Raw genomic sequence first — 19,145 nt, 5'->3', positions numbered from 1 at the left:
CTTCTGTCTTCTATCTCCCAGGTTCAAGTGGTTCCCCTTCCTCAGCCTCCCGAGTAGCCCGGATTACAGGCATGCGCCACCACACCCAGCTAATTTTTGTATTTTTGGTAGAGACGGGGTTTTGCCATGTTGGCCAGGCTGGTCTTGAACTCCTGACCTCAGGTGATCCACCTGCCTCGGCCTCCCAAAGTGTTAGGATTATAGGCATGAGCCACTGCGCCCAGCCTATAGTAAATTTTTTAAAGTAGTAACTTTCATCATGTACGATTTCATTTTAGAACACTTCCGTCACCCGAAAAGTTCCCTGCTGCCCATTTGCAGTCAGTTCCTGCTCCCATCTTCAGCCCCAAAAGATGGGAGCCCTCCAGACAACCACTGATCTGCTTTCTGTCTCTGTAGATTCGTCTTGTCTGGAAATTTCACTATATAGTGTTTCAGTGTCTATTTTTCCTATAATGGTTTTTTTGTTTGTTTGTTTTTGAGACAGAGTCTCACTCACTCAGTCTCACTCACTCTGTCCACTCCAGGTTAGAGTACAGTGGCATGATCTCGGCTCACTGCAACGTCCGCCTCCCACATTCATGTGATTCTCTTGCCTCAGCCTCCCCAGTAGCTTACAGGCGTGTGCCACCACACCTGGCTAATTTTTGTATTTTTAGTAGAGACAGGGTTTCACCATGTTGGACAGGCTGATCTCGGGCTCCTGACCTCAAGTGATCTGCCCACCTCGGCCTCCCAAAGTGCTGAGATTATAGGTGTGAGCGACTGTGCTCCCTATAAGGTGTTTTTGAAGTTCTTCCAAAAATGAATGAATGAAGATCTTTGGGGAACTCATCAGTTTCCCATTTGTTAGTGTTGAGCAGTTCTGGACAATTGCCAGAAGACAGATGTCAATAATTCATTCCTTTTTTTGGCTAAATATTCTATTTTATAGATATACCACATTATACTTATCCCATCCATCAGTTGATGGACACTGGGTTGTTTTTACTTTTTGGCTTTTTGAATAATGCTGCTGTGAACATTTTGTGTACAGGTCTTTATGTGGACATGTTTTCATTTTCTAGGGTTAATACCTAGGAATGAAATATGCTGACTGGTAAATTATTTTCAAATAAATTTTAAGGAATTGCTCATTGTTTTCCAAAGTGGTCACACCATTTTACATTCCTGCCAGCAGTGCATGAGGGTTCCCATTTGTCCACTTCGTCATCAACAGCTGGTAGTGTTGGCCTTTTTGATCTAGCAGATGGGTAGTGGTACTTCATTGTATTTAATTTGCATTGCCTTAATGCCAAATGATGTTGAGTAACTTTTCATGTGCTTACTGGCCACTTGTGTATCTTCTCTGATGAATTATGAGTTGTATATCTTCTTTGTTTTTTTGTTTGTTTTTTGAGACAGGGTTTCACTGTATTGCCCAAGCTGGAGTATAGTGAGGTATAGTGGCCTTGAACCCCTGGCCTCAAGTGATCCTCCCACCCTAGCCTCCTGAGTAGCTAGTACTACAAGCACAGGCTACTATGCCTGACTGTGTATCTTACTGAGTTGGGGCTTCCTCCCTCACTTTCCAGCTGTTCTGACAGCCAGACTTAGTCGTCTCCTTAACCCATGGAGAAGCATCTTTCTGCTTAAGTTTTAGTCCCTCTGTGCCACAGAGACTGACTAATCTCACACAGTCCGTCCCCTTCTCTCAAAGGTTGAATCCACTCCAATTTCTGCCTGGCTTTGGTTGCTCTCCAGTGCCTTCAAATAGGCAAGAATTTTCTATATATTGGCCAGAGTATATGGTTGTTATCTGTGTGAGGGAGGGTTAGTCCCAAAAACTGCTTTGTTACTATGTTATTCCATTTAATAATAGCTTCTCTTTTGACTCAACACAGATGTGTTTAACCTTGCCATTCAACTTCAGTTATCACATAAAAGTTATAATTACTTTCTGATTTGTAAGATGTTTATGGGCTTGGAGTAACTCCACATATTAATATACCAAATATTTAAGATGCTATGGAAAAACAACTAGCCAGTCACCATGGTGAAATTTGTGTTGTGTTGATAGCCAAATAATCCACAACACATTATAGCCACCGATAAGTAACTTGATTTCCTTATCAGCATCCATCTATTTAAAATACACTAAAAAACATCTCCCAAAATGATGCAGTTAATGACCAGTGTTTAGCAGTGTTTAGCACTTGACATACATTTATAAATGTTTAGTGGTTCTCAAACTCTTTGGTCTTAGGACTTCTTTACATCCATATCAATGATTGAGGACTCCAAAGAGCTCTTAATACCTACTGATATTTACAGTAGTAGAAATTAGGCTGGGCGCGGTGGCTCAAGCCTGTAATCCCAGCACTTTGGGAGGCCGAGACGGGCGGATCACGAGGTCAGGAGATCGAGACCATCCTGGCTAACACGGTGAAACCCCGTCTCTACTAAAAAATACAAAAAACTAGCCGGGCGAGGTGGCGGGCGCCTGTAGTCCCAGCTACTCGGGAGGCTGAGGCAGGAGAATGGTCTAAACCCGGGAGGCGGAGCTTGCAGTGAGCTGAGATCCGGCCACTGCACCCCAGCCTGGGCGACAGAGCAAGACTCTGTCTCAAAAAAAAAAAATTAAAACTGAGAAATTTAAAACTTTAACTTATTTTCAAATAACAGTGGTAAACTCATTACATGTTAACATAAATAGCATATTTTTGTGAAAAATAAGTATATTTTCCAAAAAAAAAATAAATGTCGTGAGAAGAGTGGCATTGTTTTACATTTTTACAAATCTTTTAAATATCTGTCTTAATTGAAGATAGCCGACTCTGCATCTTCTCACATTGCATTAGCTGTCAGAGCAATAATACCATACCATCACCTACCATGTAGCCTCTGGAAAAATCCACTTGTGACAGAATACAAGAGAAAAAGGCAAATAATGTCTTCATGTTGTTATGAAAATAGTTTTAACCTTTTCAGCTCCCTGAAAGTATCTCCCGTCTCTCTGGGGTCCCTGAACCACACTGAGAACTGCAGGTTTAACATATCTCTGGAAGGATACTCAAGCAACTAAGAACAGTGTTTGTCTTGGGGAAAGGGGACTTTGGCAGTTAAAAGACAGCAAAGGGTAGAATGGAGGCTTATTTTAAAATACCTTTTGAGTATTTTACTTGGTACATTGAAAGTGAATTGTTAAATAAAGCCCTTATCTTCCTTCTGGCAGAAAGGTGCTTAAAGTAATTGTTTTTGTTTTTGTTTTTTAATTTCACTTTAGACACATAGATCTAGAGGGGAGAAGTACCTCAGAGGACACATCTCCAATCTACATTAGGTTCCCACTGGCATGAACCTTCATAGCCCCTAATTATTTTCTGTAGCACTTACCTCAACTTATAATTGTATGGCTATGTGTTTGTGTGTGTGTGTGTGTGTCACCTCTTTTCTCTCCCACTAAACTATTACCTGAGGGCATGAATCAAATCTGTTTTGCTCACTATTCTCAGTTCAGTACTTGGTTCATAATAGTTTGTTAGTAAATATTTATTGAATTAATGAATGAGGATCTTTGGGAAACTCCTACCAATTTCCTGTGTCAGTACTGAGCAGTTCTGGACAGTTGCCAGAAGACAGTTCTTGACCAAACACCTTTTTTTGCGTAGATAAAAATGCTTCTTGGCCGGACATGGTGGCTCACACCTGTAATCACAGCACTTTGGGAAGCCAAGGTGGGTTGATCATTTGAGGTCAGGAGTTTGAGACCAGCTTGACTAACATGGTAAAACCCCATCTCTATTAAAAATACAAAAATTAGCTGGTGTGATGCCAGGCACCTGTAATCCCAGCTACTCGGGAGACTGAGGCAGGAGAATCCCTTGAACCCAAGAGGCAGAGGTTGCAGTGAGCCGAGATTGCACCACTGCACTCCAGCCTGGGTGACAGTGCAAGACACCATCTCAAAAAAAAAGAAAAGATGCTTCTTGCATTTGTTCTCATTCCTCTAAGACTGTGCACTAGACGATCCGTAAATATTAATAATCCATTTAGGAGTGTCACGAGAGGGGATGGCAAAATGCTTGTTTTTTTTATTTTTTATTTTTTTTTGGGTGCTCAGACTTTCATACATTAAGTCTTTTTACTATTTCAAAGAATTCTTTGTCATTCTTTGGTTGTTACATTTTTCTGTAGAAAAACAAAATAGTATTTTTTTCTTAAGACCCTATTGGATTTGTCAAACCTGACTCCAGTGCCAGGATAAAGAGCATTATACTAACTTAACACTTACTTGTGTCTGAATGAAGTTGGCCAAATGCTTACATCTGTTTCCTGGTGGTGATTCTTTCAGTATTCTCAGTTCACATACCACTGGGTCGTCAGAAGACAAGTATCTGGATTTCAGAGCCAACAGTTTGCTTTTAAGCTGCAAGGCCCTCCATTGCCGTAAGATCTGCCACTGCCATAATAACAAAACCTCAGCTGGAACTTGTGCTGCAGCCATTGAGGTCTGTTCGTAGACCTCCTGCTCTCGCTTCTGGTTCCATGTAATATTGTTTATAAAAAGAATTAGCATCTGTTCTGTGTAAAACAACACTGTGGGGCAGAAGCTTTGCAGTCAGTAGTAAGAGGGGCCACTGCGAACTACAGTTTCATTGTAAAGCAAATTCTTTTCCCTCTTAGGAAATAGAAATTTAACTTAAGCTTGCTTTTATAACAACTGAAGGGGCTTTGCAGATGCTGCCGCCGAGGAAAGTCTTGTACTACTAGCCATGGTCAACCCTACCATGTTCTTCGACATTGCCGTCGACGGCGAGCCCTTGGGCCGCATCTGCATCGAGCTGTTTGCAGACAAGGTTCCAAAGACAGCAGAAAATTTTCGTGCTCTGAGCACTGGAGAGAAAGGATTTGGTTACAAGGATTCCTGCTTTCACAGAATTATTCCAGGGTTTATGTGTCAGGGTGGTGACTTCACACGCCATAATGGCACTGGTGGCAAGTCCATCTATGGGGAGAAATTTGAAGATGAGAACTTCATCCTAAAGCATACAGGTCCTGGCATCTTGTCCATGGCAAATGCTGGACCCAACACAAATGGTTCCCAGTTTTTCATCTGCACTGCCAAGACTGAGTGGTTGGATGGCAAGCATGTGGTCTTTGGCAAAGTGAAAGAAGGCATGAATATCGTGGAGGCCATGGAGCGCTTTGGGTCCAGGAATGGCAAGACCAGCAAGAAGATCACCATTGCTGACTGTGGACAACTCGAATAAGTTTGACTTGTGTTTTATCTTAACCGCCAGACCATTCCTTCTGTAGCTCAGGAGAGCACCCCTCCACCCCATTTGCTCGCAGTATCCTAGAATCTTTGTGCTCTCGCTGCAGTTCCCTTTGGGTTCCATGTTTTCCTTGTTCTCTCCCATGCCTAGCTGGATTGCAGAGTTAAGTTCATGATTATGAAATAAAAACTAAGTAACAATTGTCAAAAAAAAAAAAAAAAAAAAAAACAACTCAAGGAATGAAGAGCAAAGAGTAGTGTTCTAGAGGGTACCTTAACTTACAGCTTGTGTTGTAGGTCGAGATTGGCTGCATTATGATGTTACATGGTTTCTTGAGCTATGGTGAGCATATTTTCCAAACCAAAAATCAACACACCTATTCTGACAATATTTTTTAAAGTCAAATGTAATTATACATTTAGAAGTAAAATTAAAAGTTGAGACTGTCCAGGAAAACCCAGAACATAGGGATGCCTTGCCTGGAAGACAGGAATTTGACTCCTTAAAGGAGGAGTATGCTGAACTTTAAACTTCACTCCACTGGCCTTTGAGCACAGTGTTGATATCAGCCCTCCTACAGCTGCAGCTGGGCCCCGCCTCTCTGCCTAAAGTAGGATGCAACACCATAGGCCATAGGCAAGACCACTGATCTGTATGGAGACTTGATTTTTAGTATAAAGGATATTTTTTGCCTGGCCTTGAAGACTGTAGGGCAGACATGGAAAAGGAGATGACAGTACTGACCCAGGACTGTCCCATCTGACATATTACCCAATTTGTGTAGATCTTGCAATCTAGGAACTAGCAAGCATTCGATTGCGGGAAAAGCATCTCCCAGTGAATAACTTCATTGAATTCTTGGGTTTTTCTGAGTTCCTTCATTTTGTACAAATGACTTCCTGTAGGTATGGGAATTATTGGTCAAGATAGGCTCTTTTGCTTTGTTTTCCTGAGGCCATGCTTTCAGCTCATGCCATAGCTGCTTACTGCAGAATAGGAGAAGGAAGAGAGCGAAAAATAATAAAAAATACTTCTGAAAACAAATACAAGGAAACCTGCGACCCAAAGAGGAAACAGACATTGAGAAATTCAAAAAGAAACCAGACAAGGAGAGAACATGTTCATGTGTTCAGAGTTGTTTTCTACAGTTTATTTATGGAGGGTACAAGTGCCTTTTGACAGTTCTATTGTGTGTTGTAAAACAACTTTTTTTTTATTCTTTGAGCTTTTTACATGGTTATCCCTTCCTAAGTTGATTTTTGTGTTTTTTTGTTTTGTTTTTCTTTTTGAGACAGAGTCTTACTCTGTTGCCCGGGCTGGAGTGCAGCGGCACAATCTCAGCTCACAGCAACCTCCATCTCCCAGGTTCAAGTGATTCTTGTGCCTCAACCTACTGAGTAGCTGGGATTATAGGCGTGCGGCACCATGCTCGGCTAATTATTGTATTTTTAGTATACGTGGGGTTTCACTGTGTTGGCTAGGATGGTCTTGAACTCCTGACTTCAAGTGATCCACCTGCCTCAGCCTCCCAGAGTGCTGGGATTACACGCATGAGCCACTGCACCCGGCTTTAAGCTTAAACAGTGTCTGGCTTGCCTGGGTGCAGTGACTCATGCCTATAATCACAGCACTTTGGGAGGCCGAGGCAGGTGGATCACTTGAGGCCAGAAGATCAAGAGCAGCCTGGCCAACCTGGCAAAATCCCATCTCTACCAAAAAATACAAAAATTAGCCGAGTGTGGTGGTGCGCACCTGTATTCGCAGCTACTGCAGAGGCTGAGGCAGGAGAATCACTTGAACCCAGGAGGTGGAGGTTGTAGTAAGCCAAGATCACACCACTACACTCCAGCCTGGGCCACAGAGTAAGACCCTGCTTCAGAAAAAAAGAAAAGAAAAGAAAATTGGTGAATGGGTGGAATGTTTGAAAGGATAGCCAAAAATGTGTCTTAACATTGGGTGATGTTTCTAGAGATGGTGTGGAAGATTAACTGCTGTTTCTTACTATTTCTTTTTAAAAAAGAATTCTTATGTGAATCTTTTTAACATCTTACCTGTAATATTTTTATGGTTTGTTTAATGGTCAGTTGTTGAATTTGTCTTGAAAATTAACGTTGCTTAAATATTACATACAAATTAATTTAACGTGGCTTGTTCTTTTAAGCACTTTAAACATCTTAACAGATAAAAATATAAATACAATTATTAATAAGACTTATTCTGTGTGGTTTGGGGTAAACTAGTGGCAGATTTCCAGTTATCTTGATTTTCAACAATTTCTACTAGAAGGGATTTTATTCAGGCACAGAAAGGTTATTGTTACGTATGCTCTGTTTTTGTCTTTAACTTGTGCTCCCATTGGGAGTTACTGAGATGTAAGAAGAGGGCTAGTATTCCTTTCCATGTGCAAAAACCCATTTTAGACCCTCTGGTGCTAAATTATTTTTACAAAATTAGTTTTGTTTCGGTTTCTTTCAGTTAACCATAGTTATTTTCTTTTTGAAGCTCAGATTGTCATAGATTGGCTAATGGCATTATCTTTGAGCTGATTCCTTTGTCCTTTTGACACTGACTCTGGCAGTCTGAAAAGTATTCTTTTTTTTTTTTTTTGAAAAGTATTCTTACTTTCTGGCAGTACTAGAAAATACCAGAATGGTCTTTATTGGTTTTTTTGCCCAAGACATGGAGTCATCTCCCATCTAGGTTCCTGGTTCCTTTAGTGGTAGGTAATATTAGAAACCAAAATCTGGGCTGGGCACAGTGGCTCATGCCTGTAATCCCAGCACTTTTTGGGAGGCCAGGATGGGAGGATTGCTTGAGGCCAGAAGTTCAAGACAGCCTGCCCAACATAGTGAGACCCCCTTCTCTACCAAAATTTTAAAAACGAGCACACGTCTGTAGTCCTAGCTATTAGGAAGGCTGAGGCAGGAGGATCATTTTAGCCCAGGAGTTCAAGGCTGCAGTGAGCTAAGAAGGTGCTACTGCACTCCAAACTTTAGCCTGGGTGACAGAGTGAGACCCTGTCTCAAAAAGAAAAACACACAAAATCTGGGTTCAAGGAAACTCACGAAGGGTGGTGATCAGTAAAACTTCTGTTGTTGCTGTTAAACTAATTTTAGTGACAACTTTATTATTTTTTTAATTACAAGATATTTTCTACATGCAAAAAATATAAATCAGACACCCATGCACTTATTACCCAGCCTTCTTTACATCTCCTTTCATCCCGAAAGAGGAAAGTAACCACCATATTAAATTTTTTATCATTCTCTTCTTCTTCTTCTTCTTTTTTAAGACAGAGTGTTGCTCTGTCACCCAGGCTGGAATGCAGGGGCGCAATCTTGGCTCACTGCAACCTCTGCCTCCTGGGTTCAAGAGATTCTCCTACCTCAGCCTCCCAAGTAGCTGGGATTACAGGTGTGTGCCACCACGCCCAGCTAAATTTTGTATTTTTAGTAGAGATGGGGTTTCACCATGTTGGTCAGGGTGGTCTTGAACTCCTCAAGTGATCCACCCACCTCGGCCTTCCAAAGTGCTGGGATTACAGGCATGAGCCACTGTGCCCGGCCTCTTATTTTCCTTTATAGTTTTTTTTTTCTTTTTTTACCACTTATGCGAGTACCCCTAGATAGTTGTTATTTGAATTTGCTTGTTTTTGAACTTGAAATAAATGCCATCTCGCAGCATGTATTTTTCTGTGACTGACTTTTCACTTTACGTTATTTTGAGATTTATGTTGATGCAGTAGCACAGTAGCATCCACTGCTTTATTATAGTTTGTTGTATGAATATGCCACAATTTTTGTGTTTTCCTGCATTATTTCTAGTTTTTTGCTATTGGAAAAATACTGCTGTGGACATTCCCATACATGCTTTTTTGTGCTTATGTGTAGGGGTTTCTCCAGGTTGCCATGTTTGCAAAGTGTTTTTACATGAGCCCATAGTAAGAAATATAGTTTCATCATGACTCCAATATACCCACACACACTAACCTACACATGACTGAAACAAAAATTTTATTATACTTAATGTATAATAAAATGAAATGCAGTACTTAGTGTAATGAGGTAAAAATATAACACTAGGCCGGGCGCGGTGGCTCAAGCCTGTAATCCCAGCACTTTGGGAGGCCGAGACGGGCGGATCACGAGGTCAGGAGATCGAGACCATCCTGGCTAACACGGTGAAACCCCATCTCTACTAAAAAAAAATACAAAAAAAACTAGCCGGGCGAGGTGGCGGGCGCCTGTAGTCCCAGCTACTCGGGAGGCTGAGGCAGGAGAATGGCGTGAACCCGGGAGGCGGAGCTTGCAGTGAGCTGAGATCCGGCCACTGCACTCCAGCCTGGGCGACAGAGCGAGACTCCGTCTCAAAAAAAAAAAAAAAAATATATAACACTATTTCATTAAAATATGGCTATGATCCTCTAAATTGATTTGGGACCCATTGAGTAACAACCAGCAATGTGCAAAACTACTGTAAGAACGAAGTTGCTGGCTGTAGAATACGTTTAAATGTTGACCTAAAAAGATTATGTTGATTTGTTTTTCAAAGTGGTTGAACTAGTCTTAACATCAGGTGAGAGTTCCTATTGTCCCGATCCTTGCTGTTGGCAGGCTGTTCTGAGGGTCTCATGGGTATAAAATGGCATGTCCTAGAGTTTGAATTTGTATTTTCCCATTACTAGTTGGATTAGCTAGTGAGGAGACAGGAAGCACAGGTGGTATTACAGTGTAGTGGTAGAGGTACGCACATGGTGTTTGTGAAAACTAGAGATTAAAGCACCTCCCTGATCCTGGGGCAGTCAGGGAGAGTTCTACAAATAAGGGCTTTCAGAAGGTTGCTATAAGAAGGCATTTAGAATTTCAGAAGTCATTGCTGACCTGAGTTCTTCCTAGGTAAAATTCTTTCTACTATTAGAGTATTCTGTGGTGTTTATCTAATACAAGGTAAATTGGAACTCTTTTCTTGGATCTTGAGAGAGGTCTTTGAATATCTGATGAAAATTATGGACTTGCCTCCCAGAAAAATATTGTGCGTGTGTGTGTGTGTGTTTGTGTTTGTGTAAATTTGACATAAAATTTCAGCATGTTCTTGGTCATTCTAGGACCTTCCAGGGAATGGATAGTCAATGAAAAGTTCCCAAGGACTCTTAACAAAAGAGACGGCTATTACTTTGTTATATCTAAGTCTGGGTTATTTACTCTGCTGGCTTGAGACCTCTGCCCCCACACCCCTCAACGTAGTAACCTTCCATAGACATTCCATATGGCCTGCAGCTTTGCATTGGTGGCAGAATTGAGTTGGTGTCCATCATGGGTCCCCAACATAGAGAGCGATGTGTCACAGAGCCATGAGTCACAGAGCTAACATTAGGAATTTGTCACAACCAACAAAAATGAAGCTGGAAGCAACTAGCAAAAGAAAGACCCTAAGACCACCCAGATAGAGTAGATGGGATGCTTGTTTTCCCTACGTATGAAATGGTAGATTGAACCAATTTTATTTATGTCTTAATGGACAGGTTAATCCAGTAGTCTTGAGGCCTTGGTGACACCTTGGTAACTGATAAGAGTTACGTGGACTCCAGATATACACAACCTAATTTGTCCATGCTACTGATACAGCTAATAGGTGGTTATAATTTCACATGTGTAAATTGATCTTAAAACAAAATTTGTTTATGCTTTCTTAATCTGCCACAAGAATCTTTCAGCTGTTTTCCCTAAGGCTTCTTTTATTCATCTCATGCCAGGTTTTAGAGTCTGTCCCACTGCTTTGGTCCAAGGAACTTTATTCACTACAAGCAGTTTGACTCAATACCCAGTCAGGGCATGACACTTAATTAGATGCAATACTGTCTTCTGAGATGCCCCTAGCTCTTCCCCACCTTCCAGCTGAGTCCACAAGTCTGAAATAAAGCTGTATTATAAGGACTCTTGTGTTCACTTTCTGACATTACCTCCCTCCAGAAGCGATCTTTTGATTTGTTAAGAGGTATGTGTGGGTAAGTCACAAAACCAAGTATTCCAATCTCTATTGGGAGTTAAGTGTTTTAACAGGTAGAAAGTATACATGATTCAACCAAGCAGAAAGCTGTTGTCTCTCAGTGGATCATTTTCAGCTTTCTTTGGAGAGTTGCCATTAGCAATGCAAATGTTAAGTTTGATAGCACAACAAATAAAACACTGAAAACTATAGATATTACTTATAAAACACTGGTACTCAAAGAAATTGGGTTTGGTCAAGAAGACAGTGAAACATTTCCCTGTTGGGCCGGAGGCTGTTATCATTTTGCTCTGAATTCAAAACCTGATATGTCTCCAAATTTGCTTAGGGCTGTTATCCTGGAAAATAGAATCTGATAGAAGGCGAGCACTGGTACTTAGTGCAAGGTGGAGGTGATCATGGTTAGGACAATTGCATACAGGTTATGACTACCTTGGAGTCTCAGGAAAGATTGGTTTACTGATTTGGCAAATCCGAGGCATGAGTTTTGGGTGGTTTTGTTGTTTTGTCTTATTTTTCCATCCTTTAAGAGTCTTAGGGGAAAACAACATCATTGAATAGACTGACTAAAAATTCAGCACTTAATCTGCTTCACAGCATATTAACCTCTGCAGAGCTTTGCTATTTTGGAACCAGAGGTGTGAATTATTCTCTGTTAATAAGAATCTGGCTTTCTTTTCTTATTGGAAAAGAGGCTCATGTGCATGTTACTCTGACTCAGTAGTTCTCAAACTTTTTGTTCTCAGGATCTCTTTACACTCTTCAAAATTATTGACTGGATTATAACTGTTGTTATTTATAGTATAAGAAATTAAAATAAACTAGTATATTTTTAAAATCTAGAATAGCATTGTGATTTTGTAAATTTCTTTAATATCTGGCTTAATCGAAGATAGCTGGAGTGTCAGATCTTCGTTTCCATTCAGTCTGTTTTAATCAGTTGTTTTGGCTGAATTATATGAAGAAAATTTACTCTCACTCAGATATGTAGTTGGAAAAGGAAGGAGTATTTTAATAGCTGTTTTGATAATTTTGATTATCCTTTAGTGATACTACACCAAAATGTGAACAGTGATGTAACAGCATGCATTCAAAACTACTGGTTACTGGGTTATACAGCTCTTCTAACGTTGACTACTTTCATTAGACCTTCTCAACAAGTCACATTCATTAATATCAGTGCCAATCAGAAACGTCTTTACAGGGAAGCTGTTTAGTTCACGGTGGTAGGCAACAAGTTTTCCAAAATTCTAAAGCTCAGAATTTATCACTGCCAACAGATACTGTCAGGTCTTGGACAGACAGACATTGTTCAGTTTCGAGAAAAGAGAAAATGTCTGTCAAATACTTAAGTATGAATAACTATAGTTTATCTGCCAGTCATTTTTTCAGGTAAAAATGGTATTCATGAGGAAAAGTAGATAATTCAACTTGCAATTCAGTTGTGCAAATGGAGTCCTGGAGACTCCCACTCTTGGCAGAAGTGCTTATGATCACTTTCATTTTCATAAAAAATAGTTACAAGATACCTAGTTAAGAATCAAGATTTAATAAATTACCTCATTTTATGTAAAATATTTATTTTACTTAATAACTTGCTGCTTCATTCTTTTTTTAATAAAAAACTTTAGAATAATGTTGTATTGAATATCTGAAGAGATTATTATGTCAGAAAAGCTGCTAAAATGACATGGAGAGTTCCCATATGTAGACGTGCCTCATCTGATGGCACTGTGCTTTACTGTGCCTCACAGATACTCTGTTTCTTACAAATTGAAGGTTTGAGTTGAGCATGTCTACCAGTGCCATTTTTCCAGCAGCTTGTATTCACTTCATGTCTCTGTCCTATTTTGGTAATTTTCATAATATCTCAAATTTTGTCATTATTATTATTATGGCCATCTGCAACCAGTAATCCTTACTGGTACTATTGTAATTGTTTTGGAGCACCATGAGCCACACCCACATAGGATAGCAAACTTAATTGGTAAATGTTGTATTCCCTGAGACAAAACAATATTGAAATTAGGCTAGTTAGTAACCCTACAGTGACCTCTAAGTGTTCAAGTAAAAAGAAGAGTCACATCTCTCACTTTAAATCAAAAGCTAGAAATGATTTAAGGTTAGTGAGAAAAGCATGTTGAAAGCCAAGACAGGCTAAAAGCTAGGCCTCTTGTACCAAACAGCCAAGTTGTAAATGCAAAAGAAAAGTTACTGAAGGAAGCTAAAAGTGCTACTCCGGTGAACATACAAATGATAAAGTGAAACAGCTTTATTGCTGATCTGAAGACAGTTTGAATGGTCTGAATAAGAAGATCAAACCAACGACACAACATTCCCTTAAGCCAAAGCCTAATTCAGAGTAAGGGCCTAACCCTTCAATTCTGTGAAGGCTGAGGGAGGAGAGAAAGCTGCAGGAGAAAAGTTTGAAGTTAGCAGAGGTTGTTCATGAGATTCTTCCCTTAGAAAGAAGCTGTTTCACCAGCTGCAGGAGCTTACACCTGTAACCCCAGCACTTTGGAAGTCGAGGCAGGTGGATCACTTGATGTCAGGAGTTTGAGACCAGCCTGGCCAGTATGGTGAAACCCCATCTCTACTAAAGATACAAAAAATTAGCTGGTCATGGTGGCATGTATCTGTAATCCCAGCCACTCAGGATGCTGAGGCAGGAGAATCGCTTGAACTCGGGAGGTGGAGGTTGCGCTGAGCTGAGATTGTGCCACCACACTCCATCCTGGGTGACAGGGTGAGACTTCGTCTCAAAAAAATAAAAACTAGCTGGGCGCGGTGGCTCATGCTTGTAATCCCAGCACTTTGGGAGGCCGAGGCAGGTGGATCACCTGAGGTCGGGAGTTCAAGACCAGCCTGACCAACATGGAGAAAACCCGTCTCTACTAAAAATACAAAATTAGCCGGGGTGGTGGCACATGCCTGTAATCCCAGCTACTCGGGAGGCTGAGGCAGGAGAATCGCTTGAACCCGGGAGGCGGAGGTTGCGGTGAGCCGAGATTGTGCCATTGCACTCCAGCCTGGGCAAAAAGAGCGAAACTCTGTCTCAAAAAAAAAAAAAACCTAAAAATAAATAAAGTAATTTTAAAAAAGAAAGAAGCTGTTTCCGGGCTGGTTGAGGTGGCTCATGCCTGTAGTCCAAGCACTTTGGGAGGCCAAGGCGGGTGGATCACTTGAGGCAAGAAGTTCAAGACCAGCCTGGCCAACATGGCAAAGCCCATCTCTACTAAAAATACAAAAATTAGCCAGGCATGGTGGTACACGACTGTAGTCCCAGCTACTTGGGAGGCTGAGGCAGGAGAATTGCTTAAACCTGGGAGGCGGAGGTTGCAGTGAGTCGAGATCATACCACTGCACTCCAGCCTGGGCAACAGAGCAAGACTCTGTCTCCAAAAAAAAAAAAAAAGAAAGAAAGAAAGAAAGCAGCTGTTTCCATAACATGGAAGTACAAGATGAAGCAGCAAGTTCTGATGCGGAAGCTGTAGTAAGTTATTCAGAAGATTTAGCTAAGATAATTGATGAAGGTGGCTGCACTAAACAACAGATTTTCAGTGTAAATGGAACAGCCTTTTCTTTTTCCTTTCTTCTTCTTATATTTTTTAAACAGCTTTCTGTTGGAAGAAGATGCCATCTAGGACTTCTGTTAGCTCGGAAGGAGAAGTTAATGCTTGGCTTCAAAACTTCAACTGATAGGCTGGCTCTCTTGTTAAGGGCTAATGTAGCTGGTGACTTAAAGTTGAAGCCAGTGCTCATTTGCCATTCTAAAAATCCTAAGACCCTTAAGAATTATAATCTACTCTGTGTTTTTTAAGTGAAACAACAAAACATAGATGACAGCACATCTGTTTCCAGCATAGTTTCCTGAATATTTTAACCCCACTTTTGAGACATCCTGCTCAGACAGAAGGATTCCTTTCAAAATGTTACTGCTCATTGACAATGTACCCAGTCACCCATGTGCTCTGATGGATGTGTACAAGAAGATTAATGTTGTGTTGTTTACTGTTAACATCCATTCTGCAGTCCATGGATCAAGGAGTAATTTCAGCTTTCAAGTGTTACTTGTTTATTTGTTTATTTTCACTCCTGGCAAACTGTGATGGTCTTACTACTTAAGAAATATATTTAATAAGGCTATAGCTGCCATAGATAGTGATTTCTCTGATGAATCTGGACAGAGTTTATTGAAAACCTTCTGGAAAGAGTTCACTATCCTAGATGCCATTAAGAACATCTGTGATTCACGGGAGGAGGCCAAAGTATCCACAGGAACAGGAGTTTAGAAGAAGTTTATTCCAACCCTTATGGGTAACTTTGAGGGGTTCAAGACTTCAGTAGAGGAAGTAACTGCAGATATGATGGAAATATCAAGAGAGCTACTATGAGAAGTAGAGCCTATATTAGTCCATTCTCACGCTGCTATGAAGAAATAGCCGAGACTGAGTAATTTGTAAAGAAAAGAGATTTAATTGACTCGCAGTTCCGCATAGCTGGGGAAGCCTCGGGAAACTTACAGTCATGGCGGAAGGCACCTCTTCACAGGGTGACAGTAGAGAGAATGAGTACAAGCAGGGGAAATGCCAGAGGCTTATGAAACCATCAGATCTCAGGAGACTCACTCATTATGACGAGAACAGCATGGCGGAACTGCCCCCATGATTCAATTACCTCCACCTTGTCCTGCATTTGACACGTGGAGATTATTATAATTCAAGGTGAGATTTAGATGGGGATACAGAGTCAAACCATATCAGAGCCTGAAGATGTAACTGAATTGCTTCAATTTTATGATAAAACTTTGACAGATGAGGAGTGGCTTCTTACGGATGAGCAAAGAAAGTGGTTTCTTAAGATGGAATCTACTCCTTGTAAAAATGCTGTGAACATTGTTGAAATGACAGCAAAGGATTTAGAATAGTGCATATTTAGTTGATAAAGCAACAGCAGGGTTTGAGAGGATTGACTTCAGTTTTGAAAGAAGCTTTACTGTGGGTAAAATGCTATCAAACAGCATTGCATGCTACAGAGAAATCTTTCATGAAAGGAAGAGTCAATGTGACAGACTTCATTGTTGTTTTATTTTAAGAAATTGCCACAACTACCCCAGCCTTCAGCAACCACCACCCTGATCAGTCATCATTCATCAACATTGAAGCTAGACCTTCTACCAACAAAATGATTTTGATTCACTGAAGGCTCAGATGATCATCAGCATTTTAAGCAATATTTTAAAATGAAGATCTATACATTGTTTTTCTTAGACATAATGCTATTACACACTTAATAGACTACAGTGCAGTGTAAACATAACTTACATATACACTAGGAAATCAAAAAAAATTGTGTGGCTCACTTTACTGTGATATTTGCTTCATTGCTATGGTCTGGAACTGAACCCAAAATATCTCCTAGGTGTGCCTGCCTGCATGTGTCACCCAGCTTTCTCTGATGTTAACATCTTGTATTTGGCAGTGGTACATTTGTCAAAATTAAGAGATTAACAATGAGACAGTACTATTATCCAAACTCCACTCTTTATTATAATTTCCCTTTTTCCCACAAGTGTCTTTTAGCATGTTATTCCAGGATCCAGTTCAGGATACCCTGTTGCATTTAAGCAGTAACTTTTAAAACAGCACTTTTTCCCTTTCCCCACCACATTTAAGAAAACAAGTACATTTTAGACTTACAGAAGAGTTGGAAAGATGGAACAGTGAGTGCCATGTACCTTTACCCAACATCTTGCATAGCCATGGTGCATTTGTCACAACTGAGAGACTAACAGTGCCACCACGTTTTTATACATCATGAGGACACTTCTCTTGGAGATACGTCTTGGATTTTTTTTTTTTTTTTTGGAACACCAAGGCTGTGAGACTCATGCTCATATGACTATAAGGCTGGAGTTAGGCAGACCAGGACTTCACATTCGTCCCTGGCCATATACTGCTGTGTGGTCTCCTTCACCTTCCTTCTCCACAAATGAACAAATGCAGAGCCGTGAGAGAATGTGCGAGTATGTGGCAGGTACTCAGCAAGTAACTACACGTGTTCCTTGACATATGATGGGATTATGTCCCAATAAATGCATTGTAAGTTGAAAATGCATTTAATATACCCAACCTACCAAACATCAAAGCTTGGCCTAGCCTACCTTGAATGTGCTCACAACACTTATATTAGCCTGTAGTTGGACAAAATCATCTAACACAAAGTCTGTTTTATAATCAAGTGTTGATTATCTTATGTAATTTATCAAATACTGTACTGGAAGTGAAAACCAGAATGGGTATATGGGTACTCACAGTAGTTTCTACTGAATGCATATCACTTTCACACCACGATAAAGGCAAAAATTTATAAGTCAAACCATAGTCAGGGACATAGTCTTTTCTGTTCCCAGAAAAGGGCTTAGAACAGAGATTCAGTAAAATAACAAAAAGCTTTAAAACTGAAGGAGAAAATGGTTTGAAAACTCTGCTAAGGAATTTTTTGTCATTATTTCTTTTAATACCATGGTCCATTTTTAAAATCGACTTCAGTAATTAACCATTATGACTATTTATCACCTGAATTCCTACCTACCCAGCCATATGGTTTTGAAGCAAATCTCAGATATTGTATATAATTTTACCCATGTATTTTTGATATATCTCTAAAAATATTTACCCATAAACATTTCAGTATGTATCTCTTCTTCTTAAACATAACTACATACTATTGGCATACCCCAGAAAAAATAATGTCTTCATGATATGACCAAATACCCAGTCAGTGTTTAAATATCTAATTAGTCTAATACGTTTGGTTAATTGTTTACAGTTTGTTTGGATCTATTATGGTCCATACATGGCAGTTGGTTGACACTGTCTCAGTCGTTTTTAATCATCAGATTTCTATTCCATCTTTTTTTTGTTTTTCTACTTGGAATGTATTTGTTGAAGTAACTGAGCTGAAGAAACTGAGGATGTTGTCCACATCCTCATGGGTTTTGCTGGTTACATCCTCATGGTAGAGTTTAACATGTTCCTCTGTCCTGTGTGTTTCTTGTAAATTGGTAGTTTTATCTAAAGACTTGACTAGATTTCAGTTTCACATACATATTTTTTCTTATCAAGACTGTATTAGAGTGATGTTCTATTTTGGGACACATAAAGTCTGGTTTTCTTTTTCTGTGATGTTAGTAGCTGTTGATGATCCTAGATACACTTATGGTTATGAAATGATGGCAGTCTAAGTTTATCATTTTTTCATTTATTTGTTATAATGCTTCTAAAGATAATAAATCTCATCTCCTCCTCTGTTTGGTTCCCAATTCATATAGGAAGAAAAATTCTTTTTTTTTTTTTTTTAATTGGGTGGTCTTTTTGTTGATTTTTAAGTTCTTTTTTTTTTTTTTTTTTTTTTTTTTTTGAGACAAAGTCTCACTCTGTTGCCCAGGATGGAGTGCAGTGGCATGGTCTCGGCTCACTGCAACCTTCGCCTCCTGAGTTCAAGCAATTCTCCTGCCTCAGCCTCCCCAGTAGCTGGGACTACAGGTATGCACCACCATGCGTGGCTTATTTTTGTATTTTTGGTAGAGAGGGGGTTTCACCATGTTGGCCAGGCTGGTCTCGAACTCCTGACCTCAAGTGATCCACCCGTCTCAGCCTCCCAGAGTGCTGGGATTACAGGTATGAGCCACAGAGCCCAGCGAATAAATACTTTCATTTACCTTTTCTTTTCTTTTCTTTTTTTTTTTTTTTTTTTTTTGAGAGACAGAGTCTCACTCTGTTGCCCAGGCTGGAGTGCAGTGGCGCTATCTCGGCTCACTGCAAGCTCCGCCTCCCGGGTTTACGCCATTCTCCTGCCTCAGCCTCCCAAGTAGCTGGG

The 19,145-nt window shown here is 40.2% G+C and overlaps 1 protein-coding gene and 1 pseudogene across 3 annotated transcripts in view; both read left to right on the top strand.

Moving 5' to 3' along the window:
- The window catches only part of LOC105491271 (craniofacial development protein 1), a 149,104-nt gene that overhangs the window by 72,348 nt on the left and 57,611 nt on the right, over nucleotides 1–19,145 (top strand). The window contains exon 6 of one of the 3 annotated variants that reach the window (XM_071084964.1): nucleotides 4,334–4,517. The exons of the other annotated variants lie outside the window; for them this stretch is intronic. Within the exon in view, the coding sequence (XP_070941065.1) occupies nucleotides 4,334–4,502 (169 nt within the window). The 3' untranslated portion in view covers nucleotides 4,503–4,517. Of the gene's footprint in view, nucleotides 1–4,333; nucleotides 4,518–19,145 lie in introns of those variants that run through there. 3 annotated transcript variants of the gene reach the window in all.
- On the top strand, nucleotides 4,740–5,489 carry LOC112428285 (peptidyl-prolyl cis-trans isomerase A pseudogene; annotated as a pseudogene).

Source organism: Macaca nemestrina, chromosome 18, assembly GCF_043159975.1.
Source record: "Macaca nemestrina isolate mMacNem1 chromosome 18, mMacNem.hap1, whole genome shotgun sequence".
NCBI lineage: Eukaryota > Metazoa > Chordata > Mammalia > Primates > Cercopithecidae > Macaca > Macaca nemestrina.
The sequence above is the reverse complement of the archived record's forward strand: the minus strand, read 5'-3'. Positions and strand labels throughout refer to the sequence as shown.